General features: G+C 38.6%; 1 protein-coding gene across 7 annotated transcripts in view; it reads left to right on the forward strand.

Annotated features, from left to right (window-relative positions):
* The first annotated feature begins 2824 nt into the window (after positions 1-2824).
* The window catches only part of PHF6 (PHD finger protein 6), a 55619-nt gene continuing 36471 nt past the window's right edge, over positions 2825-21972 (forward strand). The window contains exons 1-3 of one of the 7 annotated variants that reach the window (XM_003317700.6): positions 2825-3055; positions 7158-7341; positions 7590-7691. In XM_003317700.6, coding sequence (XP_003317748.1) covers positions 7204-7341; positions 7590-7691 — 240 coding nt within the window. In that variant the 5' untranslated portion in view covers positions 2825-3055; positions 7158-7203. Of the gene's footprint in view, positions 3267-7157; positions 7342-7589; positions 7692-21972 lie in introns of all 7 variants that reach the window. The other 6 variants (XM_009439653.5, XM_003317702.6, XM_063804308.1 and 3 more) reach the window with 6 other exon arrangements.

Below are 21972 nucleotides of genomic sequence, written 5' to 3' on the forward strand. Positions count from 1 at the left end.
TGTGGCCTTGGAGTATATTTTTTGTAAAGTTGTGATGATAAAATACAGATTTTTCTGGGCCCTGACCTGTCCTTCAAGACTCAACTAAAAACATTGCCTCCCAGTGATGTATTTCTTGGACTGAGTCCACCAATCCCTGTGGTAGATAATTCTATTATAGCAGTTCACCTATTATACTAAAATTCTGCTCACCTGTTTTTCTTCTTGATTAGACTGAGAATTTATTGAAGGCAGAAGCTGTGCCTTTTTTTTTCATCTCTTTCTCCATCCCCAACCAGCTTTATTGAGATCTAATGGACAAATAAGAATTGTACATATTTAATGTATACAATTTGGTGTTTTGATAAGAAGCCATATCTTGTTCCTTTTCAAATCTCCAGGGTCTGGCATAATACCTGGCATACAGAAGATGTCTGTAAATGCCTGCTGAATGAATGATTGGAGAGCAATTGGAGGCAAAGGAGCAACTGCAGTCTGGCAGTGAAAGAAGATGAATCCCATAGTTTGAAGGCAAATGAGAGCAGGGCAGTAGATGCTGCTGGAGCAGGTAATAAGCAGGGAATCAGATCCTCCAGAGCATGGAAAAGATGTAATTAAAAGCACAGCTTTGAAAAGCTTTAGAAAGCAAGAGGGACAGCTCTTTCTCTGAGTCTTGAAGGCAGCATGAGAGGGTAGGTGTATAAGATAGAGTAGCTTAGCTCAGATGGCCCTTTGCTAAATTAAGTCATAAAGTTAATGCCTTTGCTGAGAATGAGGTGGAAAAAGTGAGATCTGGAGCTTGAAGAAAAAAACTGGAAGAGTGTTGGTGAGAGTGTATTGGTGAATCAGTAAGAGATGACTAGATCTCATGCTATATCCCCAGGCATTAAGGGCATGTTATCACAATCCAATTCCTTTCTGTAGGCCTTGAAATAACAGGCTACATCTATCAGCCATGCTAATTGGGGCTGGCTACCAGACTTGGGGCCTGGAAGTAACTGGAGCCGCTGATATCTCCCTCTCCTGAACTCTCTCTGCACTTCCTTTCCACCTTTTAAGGCACTCAGTGCACTTTATCTCCTATTGTAACTATCTTTTTCTTGGTAGACTGTAAACAATTGAAGGCAAGGGCTGTGTCTTAGTTACTGTTGTGTCGTACCTCAGCATAGTGCTTTGTACATAATAGGCAGAAGATGTCTGTACCAGCCATAGTCTGTAATACAGCATTTATCACATCATACTGTGTATGTTTGCTTGCCGTCTCTTCTTTTTGACCATGAGCTCAAGGGCAGGGATTGAGTTGTATTGATCTAGGTCTCCATTGTGTTTGGAACTTAATAGTTTTGCAAGTGTTTATTGAATCAAAGTTTGTTGAAATGAATGCATGGATGAAATAATGAATAAAAGATAGCAAAATGTGGGGATTTGGGGGGAAACTTAAAAAGATGGCATACTGCATAGGCATTGCATTTTGTCAGTTACACAATCATCTGTCTCATCCTGGCATCAGTAAGTGTGTAAAGCTGGTAGAAAATGATGCTGGGGAACCTGTCTTCATATACACCATAAATGTTTGGAATACACATTCTGGATCTTCTTATGCAAATCTTTAGCCACTCCCTTTCACAGCATAGGGCCTTGGGTTAAAGGGCTAAGGGTTCCTTGCAGCTAAATGGCTGATTTGTCCACCCTTATTAGGTATCTATTTGAAGAGTTCAACGTCACACCACCATGGTCACTGTTTGCTTGGGAACTTACACTTTAAAGTTGACATTGCAGAGAAAAGTAAAAAGATTGACGAAACAGTATAGAAACAGCATTGGATCAAGACCGTGGAAATCCACCGCCACTACAGGAAAAATGGCTCTTGAAGAGCATCTTTAAATTTTCACTGGTTTAAGGCTTTTTTTTTTTGTTAAAGTCTGTGAAGCCCATAGAAAATAACAAAAGCTAACCCTTACATAGGGCATACTATGTGCCTAGGCATTATTCTGTGTGATTTACATATACTATCTCATTTCTCACAACTACCTTTTGAGACGAATACTATTATGATCTCCATTTTGGACAGGATGAAACTGAGGGACTGAGAGGTAATAGAAAGCGATCAAGGTCATAGAGCTAGAAGTGGCGGAGCTGGAGTTCAAACCCAAGCATGGCTCCAATACACCAAAGAGGAAAGCACTCGTCTAGGTGTCGGTTTACATGTATAGATTATAAAGAAAATCACCCTATCTTTTCTGATTGTGATAATCCCAGCATTTATGGAGAGTCTGTTATATGCCAGGGATGCTAATAACACGCTTTAGTTGCATTATTTCATTTCTTCCTTACCACAAACCCGTGAGGCACTATTTTTATCCCCATTTTAAAGACCAAAAAAAAAAAAGGTATAGAGGTTAAAACGATTCGCCCAAGGATTGAAATGCAGGCAGGGTGACTCCACTACAAGCTTCTCAGTCATTCCTGGCAATAAAACGAACGGAGGACCTCAAAGAGATGCCATGAGAGTACAATGAAATAATGGATGTGAAAAGGCCTCGGCGAACAAGTGCAAGGGATAAGGCCTGTCTACGTGAATCACTGTTGTGAACTGGTTACCCAGGGCCCCTGTCCAACGGTTTCCGTCCCAATCCTGCCCCTTCTCCGCCCAGCCCACAGCGATATCTTTGAATCTCTTTCTCTATCTCCTCTGATCCTGCCCCCAAACACTCGGCGGAGCGGCGGAGCGGAGAATAGAAGGTCCGCGCGCGAACAGGAGGCGGGGCCTGCCGCCTTCAGTCGTACAGGGGGTGGTTTCTGCACATGCGCTGTGGCTCTGCGGCTTCAGCTGCCCCCTCTCTGCGGCCAATCAGGGCCCGCGGCGCGCTCGGGACGTATCAACGCTCTGTGGGTCGTGTGCGTGCGAGGGGGGCGACGTAAGGGCGCTCCGCGAGCCCGTCTCTCCTCGAATGAAAGGAAACAACCTCCGGCGACAGAGCCCCGCTCTCAGGCACTGCTGGAGAACCGAGACCGACTTCTTTCTCTTTACCCTCATTGGCGCTTCTCTCCTGCAGTCCGCCTCTGGGCCCTGCCGGTGAGTCCCCACGGAACCCTGGGGCCCCCCATTCTCTCCCCGGCGGGAGAAGACAAGGAGGATGGCGGTGGCCAGGCCGCCGCCCCTGCCCGTTGTTAAAGGGGACTCTTGGTGGTCTCGCTTTATTGTCAGGGACCCCAGAAGCGCCGCTCATTGTAGGCGCTTGGCGGAGAGGCTGCTGAGAAAGTGCTTTGGAGGTGCAGAAGGAGAGGTTAGGCTTACGCCTAGACTTCGGGGGAGGGGGCGCAACATTTGAGGAGGGAAAAAACTGGGAATTTTTAGTTTTTGCCATTGCTTAGAACATATTTGGGAAGGAGGGAGACTCCCAGTTTGGGAAGAGTAAGAGGAAGAATTGTTAGGATGGCAAGAGAGAGAGCCTTACGGAATGAGGAAAAACTCCGGGGTGGGGGGAATTAGGGGTGAAACTGAGGTATAAGGGGAAGCTTACAACGAAGACTGTGAGAGGGCTAACTCTTGGGGGAGGGGGCATAAAGAAAGTGGTAGGATGATATTTTCCTAGATTCGGGAGGATTGGAAAAGGACGATTAGGGGACCCTGACTTTACGACGGAAAGGAACCTGCTGAAGTGTTTTAGAGGAAGATAGTTTTGTGACTTTAGCGCTTGATTAGAGGGAGATCTTGGGAGTCTAGTGTGTATTGGGGGAATAAATAACGGAGAGGATCCGGTACTTTATGTGTACCGTCTTTCATTATATGGATGAACACCACGGTATTCTTTTCCAATTTCCATTCGTTTTGATATTCTGCGTGGAAGTTAAAAAATCTTTTGTTTTTAGAAAATCTTTTATTTTCATCGCCTTACTACCTAATGTCAGGTCTTATTTATACTGTTCAAATTCTTCCTCTACCCTTGGGTTTGAAACAACTGGAAAATTCCTTTAGTTTCCTTTTGAATAACCGCAAAAAGCAGTGCGAAGCATGTAATAATATCGTGCAACCAAATTCAGGTGCCCTTCCGGTACATCTTATTCGTTTATTTCTGTCCACTGTAACTTTCCTGTTAGAAATACTGCTTCTTTGGGGAATCACGTTTGTTATCTATTTTGATTTGTATATTTCAGCTTGCTTTCGCGTGGAATGTTTTCATCTTCCGGAACTGCAGTTTTTGTTGTTTTGTTTGTTTTTCTGTGAAAATGCCTTTTCAGATACCAGGCATTGATGAGCTCTGGAGTTGGTTCTTGAATGCTCTCTCTGATGTTTCAGGTTATTTCTACCTTGGTGCTTCGCAGCATCTTGGAAAATCAGAAATGCATTGATTGCTTCAGCTTAACTAATCTAGCTTTTATTTTTTTTCCAGGCATTTAAATTATGTATTTCACGCTGTTATTGTTGCCTCTTTATTTCTGCTTTGTAGTATTTTCCATAATGCGATGTTTCTTTTAAAGAAAAGGCTTCATTGTTGCGTGAAAGCATCAAACTTTGATCTCCGCATGGCCTGAAAAACCTTTTAGACTAAAATTAAAATGCCATATAGCTGTGGATCATTATGAACCCCTTAGTATTGGTCCTTGGAATGCCCTTATTCTGCTTAAGTAGAGACCACAAATGTGACAACATTAGATAAAAATCTGTACTTTTATGATAAAGACATTTTTGCTAGGAGTCATTGTTTCCATGATGTTCTCCACTTCATGTTTTACAAGGAGACTAAAAAAATTACCAAGATATGCGCAGATGTATTATTTGAATTTTAGTGGAAAAATCCATTTAGTCATTGCACATTGGGGAAAGTTTTTAATTGGTTTGGTGCACTTTTTTTGTGGCTCTTCTTACTTTACAAATTAAATTTAAGCTGATTACAGAAAAAATACACTAGAATATTTTTTAATGCAAAATAAAGTGTACCTTTTTTCTCTTTTAGATTTTTGGGGTCTTTGATATCTAGAAAAGCAGGTTCTCAAAATTAGGATGAGAAATTAGCCTGTTTATAAATTGGAAGAGGCAGAATTAAATATAGACAGAATTTTGGGGATGCCATTTCGGAATTAATTTTAAGAATACGAAGTGATTTTTTCCATTCTAGAAATTTTCTTTATCTTAAGCCAGCTTTATAGCCAGTGCTAGGATTGTATGGAAATTACACATTAAAGATGTCTGTACGGGATTTGATTTATACTGTGCCATCCTTTCAACTGGCCAGGATGACCGGGAGTAATGCTGAATACATTATTATGGTGATTTCAGACTGCGTACTATTCATTGCATAGTAGTAAAGAAACTAATTTAGAACTCAAAATATAATAGCAAATTCTGATGCTATTTATGAATTTTGGTATTTTGCATAGTTAATTCTAAAAATTTGGGCAGGTATACTCTTGATAAAGCAACCGAACACAGATACTTGCCTGAGCAAATGCAAACACACTTCCCTTTTGTTTCTTTTGTTTCTCTGTTATGTCCTTTTTTTTTCTTTAATCCTAAAAGTATTTGCTGCCTGTTTTCAATCAGTTTCACGGTTTATAGCCAGTGCTATGAATACAGTACTATGGTAAAGTATCCGTTGTCATTTGGACGACTGAGATTTAAAATTATAGATAGCATTAAGAGTTTGTTAAACCTATCAAAGCAGAGACTGTCAGGGCCTTTGAAGTTGTGTTAAAAAGAAAATTCTAGACATAAATGGATGAGAAGACATGTTTTCTTTGTGGCTTCAGGTGAAATTTTGATTAAGTATCTGAATTTTGTATTGAAAAGCACTGAATAGTTTGTAGATATTACCTTCCTAGCATACAGCTGCTACTGTTCTTGTTGGTGAACGAATGCTTCTCAGCTGCAATGTAGTGTTAGACAATTTTTTTTCAACATAGTATTATGAAACTGTTCAAATGTATAGACAAATTGAAAGAATTTAGTAAATTAATTTTAAGACAAAAGTTTGAGATTTTTCTTGATTGTGACGTGTGTTGTGGCAACCTGGATCTTGAACTGCTTAGTCCTGTTGATTTGGGAAAACTGTACAAATCAAGTAACTGGTTTTAAATTTCTTCTGAAGAATCCATATTAAGATTGATGATCTAAATCTGAAACCTTTCATGTTAGAGCTTTCCTTCCCTTTTTTTGACTACACTGTACTACCTATAATTAAAATGTGACCAAATTTAAGGCTCATTCAGAAAAAAATTTCTTCCTTTACACAATATTACTAATTTAAGTACGGAAGTTACTACATTTAGAAGACCACTATCAGTTTGTGACTTTAATTGATAAGCAGGCTTGGAGTAAATCTTAGTCATATAATATGGTTGTTTTATAAATAATTGGGTCTTAAAGTCTGCATTTTTAAATAGACTGTCAGAAGCCTAACTTTTTATTTACTTGAAAATGGAATAGAATAGCAAAAATTAATTTATTAAAGACATATTCCTGATTTTTTTAAACTCAGAAATAATTTTTAAAGTGCACCAAAGTCATAGTTAGGTAAATTCGTTTTACTTTTATTGTTTTATCAATATGTGAACTTTAAGAAATTGTTCAATTACAGAATTCTGTTCCCACGGAGTATTCTGAAGTTTCCTTAGTAGCTTTTACCGTGTTCTTAAGAGGTATAATTCTTTATCGCCTTGAAAGGGCACCTAGTTACACATGAAAATATTTTACATTAATTATGCCAGCAGGGGATCATTTAATATTATACATTGTACATTTTTCTCCACACAGAACTAGTGTCAATTATTTCACATATCCTCCAATTTGGAAGCAGTTTGATTTTTCTCAATTACTCTAAACTTCATTTAGCTGTCTGTTATCTATCTATCTGTATTTATTACGGAGGCATCTTAGGTTTTAATGTTAATTTATGTATACTAAATAACCATTTAAAAATGTATATATTAAAACCTATGTCAAACAAACAACTTACATGAGTATGTATAAACTGATTTTAAAACAAAATGAACTTTGTTACCCTTCTTATTCTCTGTAGCATTTCTTGGGGCTTAGAGTGGTTTAATTTGTCTATACTAAATAAACATTTAAAAATGTGTATATTAAAACCTAGGTCAAATTTTTAACAACTTTCATGAATATGTATAAACTGATTTTAAAATAAAATTAACATTGTCGCCCTTCTTATTCTCTGTAGCATTTCTTGAGGCTTAAAGTGGCATTCTAAAGGCAATTTAAAAATCATGTCAAGCTCAGTTGAACAGAAAAAAGGGCCTACAAGACAGCGCAAATGTGGCTTTTGTAAGTCAAATAGAGACAAGGAATGTGGACAGTTACTAATATCTGAAAACCAGAAGGTGGCAGCGCACCATAAGTGCATGGTAAGTATACCGGCAGCAACAGAGACCTTGAAACGATTCATGAGACTCTTAATAACACATGAATGTTCCTGAATACTAAAAAAAAAACAAAAACCAAAAAAAACTCAGTTAAATTTTAAGAAATGGTTTATCACTAATGCTATGCCATTTTTACTAGAAAATTACCATTTAAATTTGACATCTTATTTACTGTTTTACTGTAATTAATTTATATATGAACCTTAATTTTTTTTAAATGTAATTTATAGCTCTTTTCATCTGCTTTGGTATCATCACACTCTGATAATGAAAGTCTTGGTGGATTTTCTATTGAAGATGTCCAAAAGGAAATTAAAAGAGGCACGAAGCTGGTAAGTTGGTATTTCTGCCTCTTGAGAATAAAAATTATTTAAACTCATTAAAGAGGAAATTGCTTATTTTAGAGTGTATTGCATTATTAACTGAGTATAATTTTAAATTGCAGCCTTTTTTTTTTTCTTTTCTTTTTTTTTTTCTGAGCCAGCAAAATCCAAGGCCGGGTTTATCTTATTTACCACTCAACAAAAAGGAATGAGTCAATATTTATACTATTCAATTTTTTTTGCTTTTCAAAGAGAATTAAAATCTTTTTGGAGGCTGTTTACTTAGAAAACAAACGGTTTGGTTAATTTGAGTATATATTGTGTTAAAGTCTTCATTCAAGTTTATTTTTCATAATTCTGATATGTTTTTATCTCCATCATAAAGTTATGGTCATTACAAATGAACATGACAGTAGCCTCTCAAAAGGAAAATGTTAGCACTTGCTGAACAAAGTATTTTACTGTAGTTCAGCTGTATAACACAACATTTATGACTTTGGATAACTTTCAGTGAATTTCACAGGAGCTTTTCTGAAGCTGCGTTAGAGTAATGTTCCTGTAGTTGTCTTCACTACCAATAACCATATTAGTAAGATATTACATTGCTCTGTTGGAATAGTAATGTCATCTCAGTTGGTACTTATGACACATTATGGTTTACTTTGAAACGATTATTTTTTGTCTTTTTTGTTTCCTTCCTTTTTGTGGAGAATGGGATCTCGCTATATTGCCCAGGCAGGTCTCGAACTCCTGGGCTCAAGCTGTCTTCCCGCCTCTGCCTCCCTGAGAGCTGGGATTACAGGCGTGAGCCACTGTGCCCGGCTACTTTGAAACAATTAATGGGAAGATTTATTTTTATTTTTCTCATTTGAACACTTTATTAAAATTACGTCCATAAATGCACCTTTAATAGCTTTGCTATCCAGTTTCATTTTTTAAAAGATGCGTTTTGCCAAACATATAACTGTGTTTGTAGTTACTAAATAACCTCTTATTTCACAAAGACTCTGAGATGGTAGTTTTTGGATGAAATGGTAATGGGAAGAGGGGGGCTATCATTTTGATGATCAGGAATAATATGTTTTGAAAAGTAGTCTTCTATTAATCGTTTTACATAAAAAGCAATATGAAGAAATATGGGCTCAAAAATGACATTTGGGATTTGCTTTAGGATAGTCTCAAATCCTAGTATCAGTGTTAGTACAAATGAGAATTCAGAGGTCAAACCATTTCTGTTGTAGTGAGACCTTAACTGTGAAAATGTTTATCTTCCCCATCCCCAAAACTGTAGATATTAATAGAAAGCTCTGGGGTTTTTTTTTCCTTTTTCTTTTCTTTTTTTTTTTTTTTTTGAGACAGAGTTTCACTCTCGTTGCCCAGGCTGGAGTGCAGTGGCGCAGTCTCAGCTCACGGTAACCTCTCTCTACTGGGTTCAAGTGATTCTTCTGCCTCAGCCTCCCAAGTAGCTGGGATTACAGGCATGCGCCACCATGTCTGGCGAATTTTGTATTTTTAGTAGAGACGGTGTTTCACCATGTTGGTCAGGCTGGTCTTGAACTCCAGACCTCAGGTGATTTGCCCAGTTTGGCCTCCCAAAGTGCTGGGATTACAGGTGTGAGCCACCACGCCCAGCCTAGAAAGCCCTGTTTTTCAAATGTGAATTTTATTTGGTGGTTTTAGGTTTCTTCACGTTACTGTGCTGATTTCTGAGAACCATAGCACTATGTTTTTATTTCCTAGTCCTTAAAATAAATGCAGATATAAAAAAGAATGATACTTACTTGAAAGTGATTGTGCTGTAAACCTTATTACCCCTTTATTTATTGCTTGACATTATGACTATCCCTGGAAAATATTTCTGTATCCTGACTTGTTAGCATTTTGTCACTTGACACAGCTTGTATAGTCAGAACAAAAGCAGTTTTGGTCCCTAATGTTGAAACATTATTAACAAATGCAATGCCTAGTGTTACACTACGTGAAGCAACAGCATACATCTGTCAATATTGCCAAGTTCAGTGGAGATTCAATTTATTTGGACCTTTTTTTTTTTTTTTTGACAGAGTCTCGCTCTGTCGCCCAGGCTGGAGTGCAGTGGCATGATCTCGGCTCACTGCAAGCTCCACCTCCCAGGTTCACACCATTCTCCTGCCTCAGCCTCCCAAGTAGCTGGGACTACAGGCGCCCACCACTGTGCCCGGCTAATTTTTTTTATTTTTAGTAGAGACGGGGTTTCACCTTGGTCTCAATCTCCTGACCTCGTGATCTACCTGCCTCGGCCTCCCAAAGTTCTGGGATTACAGGTGTGAGCCACCGCGCCCGGCCTTGGACCTATTTGTTAAAGCATCAGAGCTTTGTATGAGTTTTACTATTATAAATTGTTTTGATTAATTTTTAGTGTTATAGTGTAGGGAGATAATTTTTTCCCCAAATGTAGTGTGTTACAAATAACGAAATTTGTTCTCCCTTGATCTAGGGAATGGAACAATACTGGGAATTGAGAACACAAGCTTTAGTAACAGACTTGAGTTTGAATCCCAGCTCTGTCATTTACTAGCTAGGTGATCCTGATTAAGTTATTTACTTCTCCAGGCCATGTTTTCCTCACCTGCAAAAGGGGATAGATAATGACAGTACTTGCCTCCCAGAATTATTGCCAGAATTAAAAGAGGAAGTATATAGGATTTAAGGTGGTGCTGGGCACATGGTTAGGACTTGATAAATAGTAGCCACCACTTATTGTTTTTGTTTGTTTTTGTTTTTGAGATGGAGTCTTGCTCTGTTGCCCAGGCTGGAGTGCAGTGGTGCGATCTCGGCTCACTGCAGCCTCCACTGGGTTCAAGCAATTCTCCTGCCTCAGCCTCCCGAGTAGCTGGGACTACAGGTGTGTGCCACCATGCCTGGCTAATTTTTAATTTTTTTTTTTATTTTTAGTAGAGACAGGGTTTTGCCACATTGGCCAGGCTGGTCTTGAATTCCTCACTTGAGACCATCTGTCCGCCTCGGCCTCCCAAAGTGCGGGGATTCCAGGTGTGAGCACTGAGGAATAGTGGCAGAAGGGAAGAACTTTTGCTCCGTTTCCTTCCCTTAGAATGTCAGTTTAAACAACTTATATAGGGGATAGGAATGTAACGTACGTTTAGGTTTGAAATAATTTTTGAAACTCCTTTTAGCCTTCAGTTTTGCTTCTTTCATTATATCATTTTTACATGATGTGCTATCAGGTAACCAAAATTCTAGATTTAAGTTTGATTCTCTACTATTCCCTGTGTCAATTTGTCTAAGCAATAAAAGGGCTATGAATCAAATAGGAGGGGGGAAAAAAGAGTGAAGAGCTTAATGTAACTAGATAAACTGCATATAAACTAGGTAATCAGCTTCCCTAATTGACATTTTTTTTTTTTGAGATGGAGTTTCGCTCTTGTTGCCCAGGCTGGAGTGCAATGGCGCGATCTCGGCTCACTGCAACCTCCGCCTCCTAGGTACAAGCGATTTTCCTGTCTCAGCCTCCGAAGTAGCTCAGATTACAGGCATGCGCCACCATGCCCAGCTAATTTTTTTGTATTTAGTAGAGACGGGGTTTCACCATGTTAGGCTGGTCGCAAACTCCTGACCTCAGGTGATCTACCAGCCTCGGCCTCCCAAAGTGCTGGGATTACAGGCGTGCGCCACCATGCCTGGCCCCTAATTGACTTTTTAAGGCATTTTATCCCGTGAGCCTGTTTGCTTTGGCTCCTGTTCATCTGGATTTCTAGGTGAAAAGTAGGTCATGAACACTCATTCAAAATCATCGAAAACTGGAGTACTGAACCCTGAGTGCTTTCAAGACAAATTTCAATCTGTACCTGGTGTTGACTCCAAAGTTGCTCGCTTGCCCCAAAGAAAAGAACAGAGAGATAAGGAGGCTAGGGCTTGAGGTTAAAGTGTACGTATCAACAGCCAGGTGGGTCAGAGTTGAGGATGAGAGGGCTCAGTAGAGCAGGAGGTGTGAGTGTTTGGTTTTTATGTTCTTGCTGCCACAGGCAATTTTCCAAGGTTCATGTCAGCCACAAGGATCAAAGGAGGAAAGCCATTCTGCATGAACATTTTCATCTCCTTTACACGGTCTTTAATTATATAGCACCAAGATGGACCAGGAAAAATTTGCCAGAGTACTAAGGCTTTTATGATTTGATGCCCTGTTTTTGCAGTTTAGACAGATATATATTTTTCCAGTATGATTTCCAGTTTCTACTGAAGCCATATGGAGATACCACATCTGTACCATCTATTCTTACTTAACTCCAGTCATCTAGCCAAGAAATGCAAATTTCCAAGTAAAATTATGAGTTAGCACTGCTTTTTTGAATTTAAGGAGATACTTGAAAGAAGGATATTTGAAGAATTTACCGTTTCTGGATGAAGCTAGCTGGTGAGATTACTAAGGGTATCTACTATCTACATTGGATAGCTATTCTTCTTCTTTTTTTTTTTTAAGATGGAGTTTCCCTCTTGTTGCCCAGGCTGGAGTGCAGTGACGTGATCTCGGCTCACTGCAACTCCGCCTCCCAGGTTCAAGCAATTCCCCTGCCTCAGCCTCCCCATTGGCTGCGATTATAGGCGCCCACCACCACGCCCAGCTAATTTTTTGTATTTTTAGTAGAGACAGGGTTTCACCACGTTGGCCAGGCTGGTCTCAAACTCCTGACCTCAGGTGATCCGCCTGCCTCTGCAGATAGCTATTATTCTAATTGGTACCGGTGTCAGATTATATCACAGATTACAAGAAGAGAAAGAGTTCAGAAGGCCATTTAGTTCACCTGTCTTACCCCTATGCAAGATTTCCTACAAGCCACTCAAGATAAGATTTTTGGCCTAAGGATTGGCTGACACGTGTAATCCTAGTGCTTTGGGAGGCCGACTGGGAGGATTGCTTGAGGCCAGGAGTTGAAGACCAGCCTGGACAACAAAGTGAGACCCCTATCTCTACAAAAAAATTTAAAAATTTTGAAATGTGGCGTGTTCCTGTAGACCTAGCTACTCAAGAGGCTGAGGTGGGAGGATTGTGTAAGCTCAGGAGTTCGAGGCTGTGGTGAGCTATGATTGTGCCACTGTATCCATCTAGCCTGGGTGATAAAGTGAGGTCCTGTCTCAAAAAAAAAAATTTTTTTTTGCCCTGTTCTTAAATATATCAAGAAATTGTAATTCTACCCAAGTAACCTGAAACAAGACCAGTAATATATAACACTCTTCAGAGTTGAGAAATTCATCCTTCTGTATAAATTAAGTATTTCTCTTAATTTAAAGCCATTTTAGATCTGTCTCCTTCCATTAAATAAATATTTAAGTTTTTTTTTTATTATTAAAAAACCCTTCATATACTTGATGACTGTCCTCAGGTCACTCCTAAACGTTCCCTTTTTTCACACTAAATTTTACTCGTGTCTTATGAAATGCTCTGAACAGTTTTCCTGCTTTTTCTAGTAGTAGAAATAGAAATAGCTAACATTTGTTAGACACTTAACATGTGCTAGGGACTATGCTAAGTTTTTTAATTATATGATCCTTTTTAATGCTGATAATCATGTTGTGAGATAGAGAAGTATTCTCACCTTACATGTGAGGAAATTGAGGCTCAGATGAGTTAAGTAACCTGACTGTAGCTAGTAAGTGGCAGAGCTGGGATTTGAATCCAGGGTCAGTTGACTCCCAAGCCAGAACTCCTAATCACCAGGTTATGCTAGACTATCTTTTAAGCTACCCACTCCAAAATCACATTTAAAGAAACATAAGGATTACAGCTTAGCAGTTTTCTAATAAAGATGGAAATAGTACTGAATTTAGGACATAATCAGACTCCTATTAATATGTTCTGTTAAATAGTAATATCTTGTTAATTTTTAGGACAAAAACCCTATACACATCCTATGTAAGAATATTGTGATTATTACCCTCCAGATACTTTTTAGCCTCTGAAAATAAAAAGACCATTTCCACATAGTCTTCACTTTGTTATTTACTCAGTACCACTGGAGTACTTAGCATTTTAAAGAAACAGGGTGTCTTCTGTCTGGGAGGAGTCTTACCTATTGAGATAGTTCAGACTGCTTCCTAGAGCTGGTAAGGTTAAAAAAATGGAATGAGTCTAGGAAATATTAATAGGTTAGCCATACCAGAATAGGTCTTTGAGACCCATTCCAGTTGAGTAAGGTGGGATGATTGCAGGGTCTTCCAACATTAGAGAAGAATTTCAACTCAGATAGGAAGGGATGGGGAAGGGTAAAAGCAGGATTTTTCAGGAGACAGGTGATATACAATAGTCACTGTGGAGAATGAAGTATAATAATGGCAGCATATTTGTCTACTCTACATAGATGTCCTGCAGGCATCTTAAACTCAACCTGTCTTAAACCAGTATTCATCACCACCCCGCCCACCACGCCCACTCCCTGAAACCTGATTCTTCTTCTGAATCCTTTACCATCAACTCGTCCTTCTTCCATATCAGTCACGTCAATTCTATTTGTGGGATATCTCTGCCTTTTCTTTCTTTCTTTCTTTCTTTCTTTTTCTTTTTCTTTTTTTTTTTTCTTTTTTTTTTTTTTGAGACGGAGTCTTGCTCTGTCGCCCAGGCTGGAGTACAGTGGCACGATCTCGGCTCACTTCAAGCTCCGCCTCCTGGGTTCACACCATTCTCCTGCCTCAGCCTCCCGAGTAGCTGGGACTACAGGCGCCCACCACCACTCCTGGCTAATTTTTTGTATTTTTAGTAGAGACGCGGTTTCACCGTGTTAGCCAGGATGGTCTTGATCTCCTGACCTCATGATCCGCCCGCCTCGGCCTCCCAAAGTGCTGGGATTACAGGCGTGAGCCACTGCGCCCAGCCTGCCTTTTCTTTCTTAATGCTACCCTGTGTCCAGTCTTGCTCCTCCCACCCTTCCAACATACTACTGGTAGTTACTTGATCTCTGCTTTTAAAAGCTAATGCCACTCCCTAACTGGAAACCTTTCATGATTTCTTACTGCATACAATATAATGTCCAGAGGCCTCAGCCTGCCATTCAGAAGTCTTGTCTTAACCCACTTTTTCCATCCTTATCTCATTCTCTCTCCTCTAGGTTTTCCAAGCATCCTGTCTCTGTCCCCGCTGCGGTGCCTGTACTGATGTTCACCTCTGCTTGCGGCTCTTTTTTCCTCCTAGCTGCCTCTCAAAAGTTCTGTCTGTTTTTGAGATCCAGCTCAAACTTCACACTTCATTTCTGTCATATAGCATAACACAATATGCGTTGTATTTGATACACATGTGCAAGCCTTTTTTCTCCACTGTATTGTTGACTCTGGGAGAGTAAGACTGTATTCTCTTTGCCCAGCCTAGCATGATGTGGGGATAATGCATAGAAAACTCTTAATATGGTGCTTGATGTCTTCTTTGTGCTCAATAGTGTTCTAATAAATAAGTGGGTGCTCATTGTTGGTGGACTTTGAAGATGGAAAGGGCTTCAGCTGGATAATAGTGTGAAGCCTTAATAACAGGCTAGGTATAAATTGAACAGGGAAGTCATGGCGTAGCACAAAATTCCTCTCTTTTGGTTAATTAGTATTTTAGTGTTGTTTACAACTTGAGCAGTTTGAAAAGGGAGGAGAGTAATTTAGAGGGAAAAATGAGGTTGGTTATTTTTTTCCAGAGAGTAGAGAGCTGTGTATGCCTCAAACATGAGAGTTTTCATGTTTCTTCAGCCTTCACTCCCTCAGTATGGTTTTGTGTTTGTTGTTTCCTTAGGTATTATATTTCTCAAGGCCCCATATAGTATAGAGTTTAGAATTCAACTGTTTATCAAATACTTTAGTGCCCATTTTCTACCAGCACAATGCTAGGTACTTTGAATGTAAACATGAATAAATATGGTTTAACCTTAGAAGTATTTAAAGAATGGCACAGGAGAGCTGGGAAAGAGGATCACAATTAATTATGAGAAGTCAGAAGGCTCCATAGAAAACGAGAGTTGAAATGTGTTCCACCAGGAGAGTGATGCTATGGAAGTCAAAGACAAACAATTTCAAGGAGGAAGAAGCGGTCAAAAAATATTAAATAAGTATTAAATGCCAGTGCTATTTATAGTAGATTGTGTGACTTACTTGGCGTTCAGTAGGGGCAAAATGGAATACCCACATTGTATAGAATGCTGCCACTTTGCTTTCTGCAATCACAGAAGCTGAAGATTCTGGATGACTATTGGTGCTACTAAATCGTTAGAGCAGAGGTACCTAACCAACTCTACTAAATCAGAAAAGGGGCAGGGGTGAGGGTTGGGTTGCAGACACAATCTTTTGAAAAAGGTTCCCAGATGATTTTTTTTTTTTTTTTTTTTTTAGACGGAGTCTCACTCTGTCGCCAGGCTGGAGTGCAGTTGTGTGATCTTGGCTCACTGCAACCTCCGTCTCCCTGGTTCAAGCGATTCTCCTGCCTCAGCCTCCCGAGTAGCTGGGATTACAGGCACATGCCACCACGCCCAGCTAATTTTTGTATTTTTAGTACAGACGGGGTTGGGAGTTTCACCATGTTGGCCAGGATGGTCTCGATCTCCTGACCTTGTGATCCACCCGCCTCGGCCTCCCAAAGTGCTGGGATTACAGGCGTGAGCCACCGTGCCTGGCCTCCCAGGTGATTTTTGATGAACAACCCTGGTTATGGACCATTGCCTTGTGTCAGGGGTTGGCAAACTTTCTGTGAAGGACCAGACAATATTTAAGGTTTTGTAAGCTATGTTGTCTCAGTTGAAATCACAGACAATACACAAAGAAATGAGCATGGCTGTGTTTTAATTAAACTTTTTATTTACAAAAAGTTTTTTTGTAAATAAAACAAAGTTTGTAAATCCCGTGGATTAGGCCCACAGGATGCCTTCTGTAGGGAGGAAAAGAGGTAAATTTTCTTCCTGAAGATTTATTCAGTGGCCTCATTGTCATCTGTGTAGCTAAGCGTACATGCATTGTGAATGTATTCATATAAATGTGATTTTTTTTAAAAGCTCCAGTTATGGCATGCAGATTAATTTTAATGTATGCAGATATTTTACCAGTCATTTATATTAAAATGAACTTTACTTTTGAGGTGATAAAGGAGAATGAATGTAAGGTCAAAGAGAAACTTGGAAGTGTAATAATGATGGAGGAAATTGGGTCTTTGGCTATTACTGAATACATTTTTTTAATGCATAATTTTTTTATTTGCCTCCATTTAATACTTTTTGGTAACTGGGAATACTGTCAATTAATTTCATTATAAAATCCTCATTTATTTTTGCTAATGGAGGAGATCCAAAACCAATAATATAAACAAAATGTATTCTTGGTGTTGGGGGCTGTCTTGGTACTTATTTGAGCATAGGTGTGGACGAGGTGTTCTTCACAGACTAAATATAGCAAGCGGCATAGCAGTTTAGAGTACCCTCAGCTGGAAAAACCCATACACGAGAAAAGCTTGGACATAAAAATCTGAGCTCAGAAAATGTCTGTCTGAATCTTTCAGATACACAAAAAGAAACTTCAGAAACTCCAATAAGATAATTTATATTCCTCATCAATCATGATGCAGAAAGTCAGATAGAGTTGGAGTATGTGATATTCTGAGCAAGGTCAGGAGATGAGGTTAAGGCTTAGTTCATTTCCCTCCAATTTCCAAGACATCTGAAATAATCTATTCAGTAACTACTTAGATTTAGTCTGTTAAATCTAGTAAAAATTTAATGAGTACTTTTCAGTGGCCCTATTTTTTAGAAGCACCTGGAATTTAAGGTCCTAATCTGTTTTTCAAGCAACTTGTCACTTTTCAGTGACTGACAGCTTTCAGATTTCACTGTTTTCTGGCTTTCCATTTAAACCTTAAAAGTAGTGTTTAGTTTGTGTTCTTATGAGACCTCCTTCAAAATGCTGTATTTTAAAAAAATAGTAACTAAAGGATCAAGCAGAAACAGTTATGAGTTCGTATTCCACCCTCCCATGAAGTGGCACTTTTTAAGGAATTTTTAACACATAAATTTAACAAATAAAAACTAAAACAGCAGTTAACCAGATAATTCAGAGCCACTCTGTTGTCTAGTTATTTGGATATGTGAGGTATTACTATAAATAAAGCAATGAAGCTGGAGTTAAGGAGCATTTTTGGGGCATCTCTGAAAACTTGCCCCTAACTGTACTGTCACTTTCTAGTTTTTATTGGAGGTAGTATTACCTGTTATTAAAACAAAAAGCCAAGCACCTGCGTAAAGTAAGCTGCTTTCACTTTGTTTTTGGCTCGTATCTCCTGTGCAAATATCCTCAGTACAGCGTTCCCTACTCCAAGAGCTTTTGGCATTTTTTTTTTCTTTGCCTACAGGCTCAAGAACGTGACCTCTTTTTGTACCCTCCTTTGCCTTGTCTGTGCATTTGTAGCAGTTTTCTGGGAGCAGGTTTCTTCAGAACAGTTAACTGCTTGGCTGTGAGAATGTGTATCTATACACTGATAGTCAGTTACTGACAGACATATTAGATATAGGACGATGAAGCTGGACAAAGCTAAGTTGCAGACAGCCTTTCCATCATCAGTTCCTTATGGCTCTATCTGACCATTAGGTTCCAGCTTTTCCCCCAAGAGCCTTGTCGTAGAAGTTGGCAATCTCATTTTCATTTTACTTCCCTATAGTTACTGAGAAAGTAATATTTTTCCTTTTGCTCTTTAAGACTTCTTTTTGCAAACTGAATTTCTGTCCTGTCCTAGTTAAGTTGACTGAGGAGCAGGTATGCCCCAGCCTCTGGCTCCTACCCGACATTAGCTAAGTCTCAGTCCGTTTAGTTCCTTGTGTCTCCTCTCATGCATGACTTAGTTCCTCTTTCATCAGTGGGTCAGCTCCTTGAGACTCTGCTTATGTTGCACAATTTAACCTTAAGTTAGTGTAGCTTCTAACAATACGATAGAGACGCCATGCAAATATCTGTAATAAGACAGGACCTCTTTTTCCAGTATCCCTAATTTGAAGCTGGTAATTAATTATTAAGGTTTACTAGGTCGACTAGGTAGCAAACTGAATAGGGGAGTAAGAGAAAAATTATTATTAAGGTTTACTAGGTCGACTAGGTAGCAAACTGAATAGGGGAGTAAGAGAAAAATTATTATTAATGAAGAAGTTTTCACCTCTATCTAAATCAAGAACTTGAAATCAGGATACAAGCAGGATAAGCTGAGAATTAACATGTATGCCTATGTTGGAGGCAGGAAATTAGCCCTCAACAGAATATCTGATACATGGGGCAGGCCTTTTTTGCGGGGAGTTGGGGAGAGGTCTTCCATTGTTTTTGAAAAACATGTTTCTGTCAGGTTAACTTTCATTTTCCCACGTTTGAGGGAGCCATGGATACTGTGCAAGCATGATGGTACATGGCAGCTGACAGTCATTCTGCTGAAGGCCCAGTAGGGACTGTGGTAAATTGGAGAGCAAATGTTTTGTGTAAAGGGAGATACTGGAGCCATTATTAGGGTATAACCAACCAGGTGCCTTGTGGTAGAGGGGTCCCCATTTTCCAGTTACTTCACCTTTTTCTAGGGAAGGCCTTTTTGTTTTATTTTTATTTCCTATAACATTTTTTAAGCTGGACTAGCCACCTATCTGGTTTCTCAGCTTCTTTAATTTTTCTTTTTATCTCATCTTAGTTTTCAACCTTGTTTCTAGCGGGGCTAATCTTTTCCCTGAAACATTCTTGCCACGTTCATTCTGTGCTCCTCCAACTGGATTGATCTCCCCAATTTCACCATTCCCAGTCATAGATCAGAATGTTTAAATATTTTTAGAAGTAGCTGAAGATAATTATGTTAAATCTGCAGATATTAGAAACATGAATGAGAAAAAATATGCCATAAGATTAAGATCTTCAATAATAGAGTATGTTTGCGATGACATACTTACTGAACACTACTTTTTAAGGCACAGTGTTACTCTTCAAAAAAAAATTCTGTCTAGAATGAATTGATTGATAAAATTTATGTATTTATAAAGATAATCAGCCATATAATGGAGTAAAATGATAAGAGCCAAAATGAACAGTATATATCTTGAGTCCCATAGGAGTTTAGAGAAAAAGGATTATTTTAGAGGTTGGAATATAGCATCGTAGACTAAGATAATTTTCCCTTTTTGTATTCATAGGTAAGCAAGCAAATGTAAACATTGTATTTTGGCTTTATTATGGATAATTTTTGCTATTTTGTTAGTACCTTGCCAGAAATTTGACTGCTTGTATGTGAATGCTGCATAAAATAGGTCCTGGGAATTCTAATTTAGCAAAATTCCAACTCCTAACCTTGTAAAGAAGTTTCCACTCCGAAAATATTTTTTATTGGTATGTCTTCCTCTTTCTTGTCTTTCTTGAGTGAAACTGACTATAAAAATAAAGTAAGCTTTAAAAAAATTATCTGTCCTGAGTTGCTGTAGTTAACTGGTTATTTGCAAAATGCATGTATTTCACCATAGCAGCTTAAAACCAGTTACTTTGGGCAGATTTAAATTTATAACCAGCCAAAAACTATTTTGGTATATTTGGGTTTTTGGTTCCCACCTTATTCTCACCAGACTGAGAGACGGGTATTGAAAGCATTTACTAGAGTTTTCCTAATTTGTTTTTTAAATAATATTTTTGCATATAAAAGTACTTTTGCCCATTGTAGAAAAATCAAAATACAGGGCATTATGAAGAAAACCAGCCACCCCGAGATAGCCACTTAGCATTTTGCTGTTTTTACTTGTACCTGTTTTAAAGAATCTATGTTATAAACATAGTTGGGTTCATAATTCACATAGTTTTGTATCCTGCCTCATTTTTTTTAACTTAACATTACACATAGATCTTCCTGAGCCATTCCAATTTCTTTGAAAAGAGTGGCTGTAGAACATTCTCTCATATGTGTATACTATAATTTATTTAAACATTTTTCTTTTTCTTTTTTTCTTTTTTTTTTTTTTTGTGATGGAGTTTCACTCTTTTTGCCCAGGCTGGAGTGCAATGGTACAATCTCAGCTCACCGCAACCTTTACCTCCCAGGTTCAAGTGATTCTCCTGCCTCAGCCTCCCGAGTAGCTGGGATTACAGGCATGTGCCGCCACACCTGGCTAGTTTTGTATTTTTAGTTGAGATGGTGTTTCTCCATGTTGGTCAGGCTGGTCTTGAACTCCTGACCTCAGGTGATGCGCCCGTCTCAGCCTCCCAAAGTGCTGGGATTACAGGCGTGAGCTGCTGTACCCGGACCTAAATATTTTTCAATTGTTGATAGGTGGTTTTACATTTTAGACTGTTCTAAATAATTCTACAATGAATGTGCTTGTGCATTAATTGCTTGAGTGTGATTATTTTTTAGACTAGGTTTATAGAGTAAAATTACTGGCTTAGAGAATACAAATTTTTTAAAAACCTTGTTGAATAAGGCAAATTGCATTCTAGAGAGTATGTACCAATTTCCAACTGTATACAACAGTGCCCATCTTAACTGTATCTTGTCAATGTTGAGCTCAATATAGTATTTTAAATGGCACCTCTCTTTTCAGTTTTGCTCGCTAATTGAATTTAATATATTTTTTTCAAAATGTACCCATCTAAACCTGTTTTGGATGTAAGTTTCAAGATAAACTACTTTCCCTAAAGTTCTTAGTGAAGTGGGATAATGTTTGATGCGTTAAAAAAATAGATTGCAAAATAGTATGTGTAGAATTACGTTTCACTAAGCATTGTAACACTGTGAGGCATCTCTGCTTGGTGAGTATGAGTGATTTAAAATTTTTCTTTGTGCTTTTTTTGTTTTCCAGAATTTCTTTAATATAATAGAACTTTGTAATTAAGCTACAGTTCAAATGCTGTACCTTCTTAAGAATTTATAAGCCATCCAAAAGCTTTGCCCTCTTGATAATTTGGCATAGTATTTCTTTTTACAGTAATACTTTGAAGTTTCTGTATTTATTTAAGGAAGAAAGGGGTATTTCTTGTGTCAATAATGGGCACTGGCCCTCATGTTTTCTGGGAAACAGCTGTAGTGAGACTGTTTCTGTTTCTGACATATGAATATTTTTTAAATGATAGCCTGAATGAGAGTTTTACTGTTTGACTTGCTTAGAGAAATGTAAGAAATTTTATTGGAATTTATATTAGCCTCTTGGTACACCAATATTGCTTAGAGGCCGAGTAATCCAAAAGTTAGGAATGCTAAGTGTTCTTTATGTTCAAATTAATAAAAAGAGGGATGAGAACACTTTAGAACAAGGTGTCCAGCAACCAAGAAGCAAATGAACAG

The sequence above is a fragment of the Pan troglodytes genome, chromosome X (genome assembly GCF_028858775.2).
Source record: "Pan troglodytes isolate AG18354 chromosome X, NHGRI_mPanTro3-v2.0_pri, whole genome shotgun sequence".
In the NCBI taxonomy this organism is placed as follows: Eukaryota; Metazoa; Chordata; class Mammalia; order Primates; family Hominidae; genus Pan; species Pan troglodytes.